Source organism: Phaethon lepturus, unplaced genomic scaffold (genome assembly GCF_000687285.1).
Source record: "Phaethon lepturus isolate BGI_N335 unplaced genomic scaffold, ASM68728v1 scaffold26835, whole genome shotgun sequence".
In the NCBI taxonomy this organism is placed as follows: Eukaryota; Metazoa; Chordata; class Aves; order Phaethontiformes; family Phaethontidae; genus Phaethon; species Phaethon lepturus.
In genome coordinates this window covers 26,612-32,386 of record NW_010543065.1, presented here as the reverse complement: position 1 = coordinate 32,386, position 5,775 = coordinate 26,612, and the positions used below count along the sequence as shown (strand labels likewise).

The 5,775-nt window shown below is 44.8% G+C and overlaps 1 protein-coding gene across 1 annotated transcript; it reads left to right on the top strand.

Annotated features, from left to right (window-relative positions):
- The first annotated feature begins 490 nt into the window (after positions 1-490).
- FIGN (fidgetin) lies at positions 491-4,115 on the top strand. Its single transcript, XM_010288245.1, has one exon. It carries the CDS (start codon positions 491-493, stop codon positions 2,729-2,731), a length of 2,241 nt encoding a protein of 746 aa, XP_010286547.1. The 3' UTR covers positions 2,732-4,115.
- The last annotated feature ends 1,660 nt before the right edge of the window (positions 4,116-5,775 follow it).

Below are 5,775 nucleotides of genomic sequence, written 5' to 3'. Positions count from 1 at the left end.
ATACTGTGCTAACTAGGTGTTCAGTACCAAATAAGAGAGGTATCCTAGATGTGATCTGTCAGCTGTGTCTCATATTTTTATATTGGTTAAAATATAAAACTGAAACAGTGATGAGAGAGGACAGAGCAGTTGGATGCCTTGTATGTTAATAACAAATCTGCACTCGGAGTATTTAAAATGTACTGAGTCTTATTTAATTACTTGGAGAAAACTGGCATTACTTATATTTTTTTTAAACCAACAAGTAAGCCCCTACTGGATCGACAAAAAATGTGGTTCCATGTGTATGTGCCTACAATAAACCAAGTGGTTTATGCTGCTTCATAAGGGCATTGCATTTTCTTTCCTTAAGGATTTGTGGTGTTAAGTACAGTGTTTCAGAGAGCTGAAGAAGTTCACAGACAGTACATTTGAGAACTCATTTAAAAGGATCTGAAAAAGGCAGAGCTTGCTGTTAACTTTGTTTTTTCCTGCCGCCCTAGGCTTGAAGATGCAGTGGACGCCGGAGCATGCCCAGTGGCCAGAACAGCACTTTGATATCACTTCAACCCCCCGGTCCCCAGCCCACAAGGTGGAAGCCTACCGGGGGCACCTGCAGCGCACCTACCAGTACGCCTGGGCCAACGACGACATCTCGGCTCTGACCGCCTCCAATCTTCTGAAAAAGTATGCAGAAAAATACTCCGGTATTTTGGAAGGCCCAGCCGAGAGGCCCATTCTCAGCAATTACTCTGAAGCTCCCTCGGGGCTGGTGAACGGCCGGAAGAATGAAAGCGAGCCCTGGCAGCCATCGTTGAACTCTGAGAGCGTGTATCCCATGAACTGTGTCCCAGACGTTATCACCGCCAGCAAAGCTGGGGTAAGTGCAGCCCTCCCTCCCACAGACGTCTCGGCCAGCATCGGGAGCTCTCCTGGAGTGGCCAGTAACCTGGCTGAACCTAGTTACTCCAGCAGCACCTGTGGAAGTCACACCGTTCCCAGTCTTCATTCAGGGCTCCCATCTCAGGAATACGCTGCAGGATACAATGGCTCCTATTTGCATACCAGTTACAGTGGCCAGCCAGCACCTGCACTTCCATCCCCTCATCCATCGCCCCTACATAGCTCGGGACTTTTACAGCCACCGCCGCCACCGCCGCCACCAGCCCTCGTCCCCGGCTACAACGGGACCTCTAACCTCTCCAGTTACAGCTACCCTTCTGCCAGTTATCCTCCTCAAACCGCTGTTGGCCCTGGGTACAGCCCTGGGGGTGCCCCACCACCCTCGGCGTACCTGCCTTCAGGAATCCCTGCTCCTACCCCTCTGCCCCCAACCACTGTCCCCAGCTACTCCTACCAGGGTCACGGTCTGACACCCATCGCACCGTCTGCCCTGACAAACAGTTCAGCCAGCTCTCTCAAAAGGAAAGCTTTCTACATGGCAGGGCAAGGAGAAATGGACTCCAGTTATGGAAATTACAGCTATGGCCAACAGAGATCTACACAGAGTCCCATGTATCGAATGCCCGACAACAGCATTTCAAATGCAAACAGGGGGAATGGTTTTGACAGAAGTGCTGAAACATCATCCTTAGCATTTAAGCCAACAAAGCAGCTCATGTCCTCTGAACAGCAAAGGAAATTCAGCAGCCAGTCCAGTAGGGCTCTAACACCCCCATCCTATAGTACTGCTAAAAACTCACTGGGTTCGAGATCGAGTGACTCATTTGGGAAGTACACCTCCCCAGTAATGAATGAGCACGGTGATGAGCACAGGCAGCTCCTGCCTCACCCAATGCAAGGCCCGGGACTTCGTGCAGCTACCTCATCCAACCACTCTGTGGACGAGCAACTGAAGAATACTGACACACACCTCATTGACCTTGTTACCAATGAGATTATCAACCAAGGACCTCCTGTGGACTGGAGCGACATCGCTGGCCTAGATCTAGTAAAGGCCGTCATTAAGGAGGAGGTTTTATGGCCAGTATTGAGGTCAGATGCATTCAATGGACTGACTGCTCTACCTCGGAGCATCCTTTTATTTGGACCTCGGGGAACAGGCAAAACATTAATGGGCAGATGTATAGCTAGTCAGCTGGGGGCCACATTTTTCAAAATCACTGGCTCTGGCCTTGTCACAAAGTGGTTAGGAGAAGGAGAAAAGATTGTCCATGCCTCCTTCCTCGTGGCAAGGTGTCGCCAACCCTCGGTGATTTTTGTTAGTGACATTGATATGCTCCTTTCTTCTCAAGTGAGTGAAGAACACAGTCCAGTAAGTCGGATGAGAACCGAGTTCCTTATGCAGCTGGACACTGTACTGACTTCTGCTGAGGACCAAATAGTAGTAATTTGCGCCACGAGTAAACCGGAAGAAATTGATGAATCTCTTCGAAGGTACTTCATGAAACGACTTTTAATCCCACTTCCTGACAGCACAGCGAGGCACCAGATAATAGTACAACTGCTCTCACAGCACAATTACTGTCTCAATGACAAGGAGGTTGCACTGCTTGTCCAGCGCACAGAAGGCTTTTCTGGACTAGATGTGGCTCACTTGTGTCAGGAAGCCGTGGTGGGCCCACTCCACGCCATGCCAGCCACAGACCTTTCAGCCATTATGCCCAGCCAGTTGAGGCCAGTTACATATCAAGACTTTGAAAATGCTTTCTGCAAGATACAGCCTAGCATATCTCAAAAAGAGCTTGATACATATGTTGAATGGAACAAAATGTTTGGTTGCAGTCAGTGATACTACTTTAAAAAAAAGATGTAATGAATGTTGGCACACACAGAACCTGCTACATAGGGTAGAGAACCCTTTTCAGTAGTGTTAAAATTGCAAAGGGTACTGGGAAGACTACAATTTACCTTGCCTCTAAAGAGCCAGGGTAGACTTGAAGGAAAAGTGCATCAAACAAGAGCTGCTGATCTGAAAAAGCCACACATGACAGAAAGCGCATGTTGATGCTCAGTTCTGTTCAAGCTAGACAATACTCACCAAGGAGCAAGGTGCAAGTGGGTTGATTTCAGAAGGACATGAACCCTGTGTGTTGATTCCATTCTGCTGTTCTTGAGATTTAGTTGCTGTCAAGTGCCTGAAGTGGTGCTTTATTTTTTGTTTGCCTCACAATTACATTGGTGGCATGTGCTAATATAAAGAGCTTTAACTTCAAACATTATTGGACTAAAGAGATGAACGGTTGTGTTGCGACAGAGAACCAGATTTTTGCTATTCTAAGAGCAACAGTATTCCTCAATCCTGTCTGTTCTGCGGTGTTAATCCAAGAACAGGTAAAACAGGGTAATGGTAATCTGGACCTTAATTTCTGCAGTTCATTTCTTTTAATGTTCTGTCTGCAAAAACTCAGGAAAGTGATTGTGATTTGTACAGTACCTCAAAGGAATGTGTTGAAAGCACTATGTACTGCTGAGAGTTATAGGCTAGGCTTCAATGTTACTTTATATTAAATATGTATGTTTACCTCAACAATTGGAAAATGGCAAGGAAAATTACTTTGAATGTATCCAGGAAAAAACTAAAGTGTGATATGACTGAAGCTTTACAGTTTTTAAAAACAGAAGCAGAAGGATTTCCCAGTGTTCAAAAGCAGTTCTTTTGCCAATTTGTCAGATCAAACCAGAGCAGAACAATTTTTCTCGTTGGTAAACTGTAAGAGTTTCCAGCGCATTGCTCCTTGATAATTGCGTGATACAGTCTTTAGAAGGTGCATAGATTAAAAAAGAGCCACTTAATCAGTTTACGTTAGCATCTGAAATAATCAAACGTAAGATTTGGTAGGACTCCCAGAGGCAAATTACCTAAAGCTGTGACTGCTGGCCTTTGTTGTGGGGCTCTAGTCATGGTTTTGAGGTTATTTTGGTGAAGCTGTAGGGAGTGGGATCAGCGTAGGTCTCTGGCAGAGCTATGGGTTGCAGAGCTGTTTATAGCAACGCAGTGGACTGTGACCAAACAAACAGTACAAATAACAAAGCAAAACTGAACCCTCAAAGTACATTTATTTCCCTTCCCAAACTGTAAAGTTGAGTTTTTATTGTGTACGTATGGCTCCATTGTCCTTCATCTAGCATCCTTTAGAAATCTTCCAGGCTGGAGTGTGCCCACCATTGTTTCTACCTCAGTTTTGTTACATTTCTCTTGGAAAGCGAAGAAATAGGGCAAAAACCAAAACCGACACTGAAGTCAGATTACATTAGGAATGCGAACCTGCTAAACAAGTTTCCGAGAGCTGCTGGTTTTTCCCCTGAAGTCAAGTTTTTCTCTATGTCAGTACTCTCTACTCCCCTTTTTCCTCCCCCGTATGCGCATACTCTGGTGTCTTCCTTCTGGAAAGGCTAGCTGGCATGTGTGGCATTTTGCTCGGTCCTCCCCCCGTCCCCCCACCTTTCTTTTTATCCCTTAATGCTTTCCGTGCAACTCTGTTGGTGACAGCTGACTGATGTTGGGTAATGTCTCTGAGCAGGAGCAGTGCATGTTGCAGCTGCCCAAAGCCTCTGCCATCACATGAGCAAAACGGCCTTGCTTTTTTGAATGTATTTTTTGTTTGTTTACTTTTAAAGAGACAGTAACAAAACTGTTGCACAGCACTGGCATTTAATGTTTCTGTTAAGTAATGTACATTCAAAACCATTAAATAAATGCACTGAAAAGCCCCAAGAAGAGAGATACCAATCTGTTCCTAGATCATGTTTGTCTTCTCAAAAATTGTACAGACCTTGTCCGTTTTGTTAAATCAATGGAGACATTTAGCATTCAGAAGCTAACGAGGGATTTTGTGATATTGCTGGAAATTTATGACTCTTGATTATTACTTTCCTTTATTTTTCTTTTAAGAGAGATATATATATTTAGATAGAACATGCTAAAAACAGAGCAAATAAACCAAAATCTAATTTAAGATGGATTCCTGGCAAACATTTTGTCTATCTAAAACTTTATGTTTTAAGCATGAAAGTATCATTTTAAAAACAGTGCCTTTCATTAAGGATATAGAAAGTAAGACTTAAGTACATCACCTGCTTTGCTTTTTTTTTTTTTTTTCTTTCTTTTTCCTTTCAACAGCAATTACAGTCTATGGTCCTTGTAATGACCCAGTCTTTCTGCTTCCCCAAACCTCCACAGGCTGCTTCTTCACCCCGGTCATTCCACCATCCTCATATTTGGGAGATCCTGATGTCCCCATTAGCTGTAGGTTCACGCTGGTCACACTGGCAAGGACGCTACTGCAGATCGCCGACCCAATTTCTGTCTTACGCATTGCCTTTCGTATCTGCCATTGAGCTGTGCTCATTTGAAAGGCTCAGGCAAGTTCTGATAAACCAACTCTTGTTAACTGTTTCTCCTAACCATACTCCTCACAGATTTTTTTTCGGCTAGTAAAATGGAAGCTACCCACCAGAGTGGTTTTTTCCCCTCTTTTTATCCAGTAGCAAAACTAAAAGCAAACAAAAGTGTAGATGGTCCCGTTGGCTTCCAGCTTTAAATCATTCTCCTTAAAACATCGCTCTGGGAAATGGATTTTTCAAATGTTAACCAAAGAAGCAGGCAGAAACTGAGCTGGTGTGAAAATGCAGGTTCCACACGCGTGTGCGCACACACACACGTTCACGCTCGTTCTCTCCAGGGCTCAATTCAGCTTCGGAGCAGCAGAAGCAGAAGAGTTCACCCCTGTCACAGCAGCTGTAAGGAGAGGAAAACAGAGCCAGATTTTACCCAAACCTTTCCTTACCAGCAGCTGTCCTTGGCATTGCTCTAGGGGGGGTGCCTGCTGAATT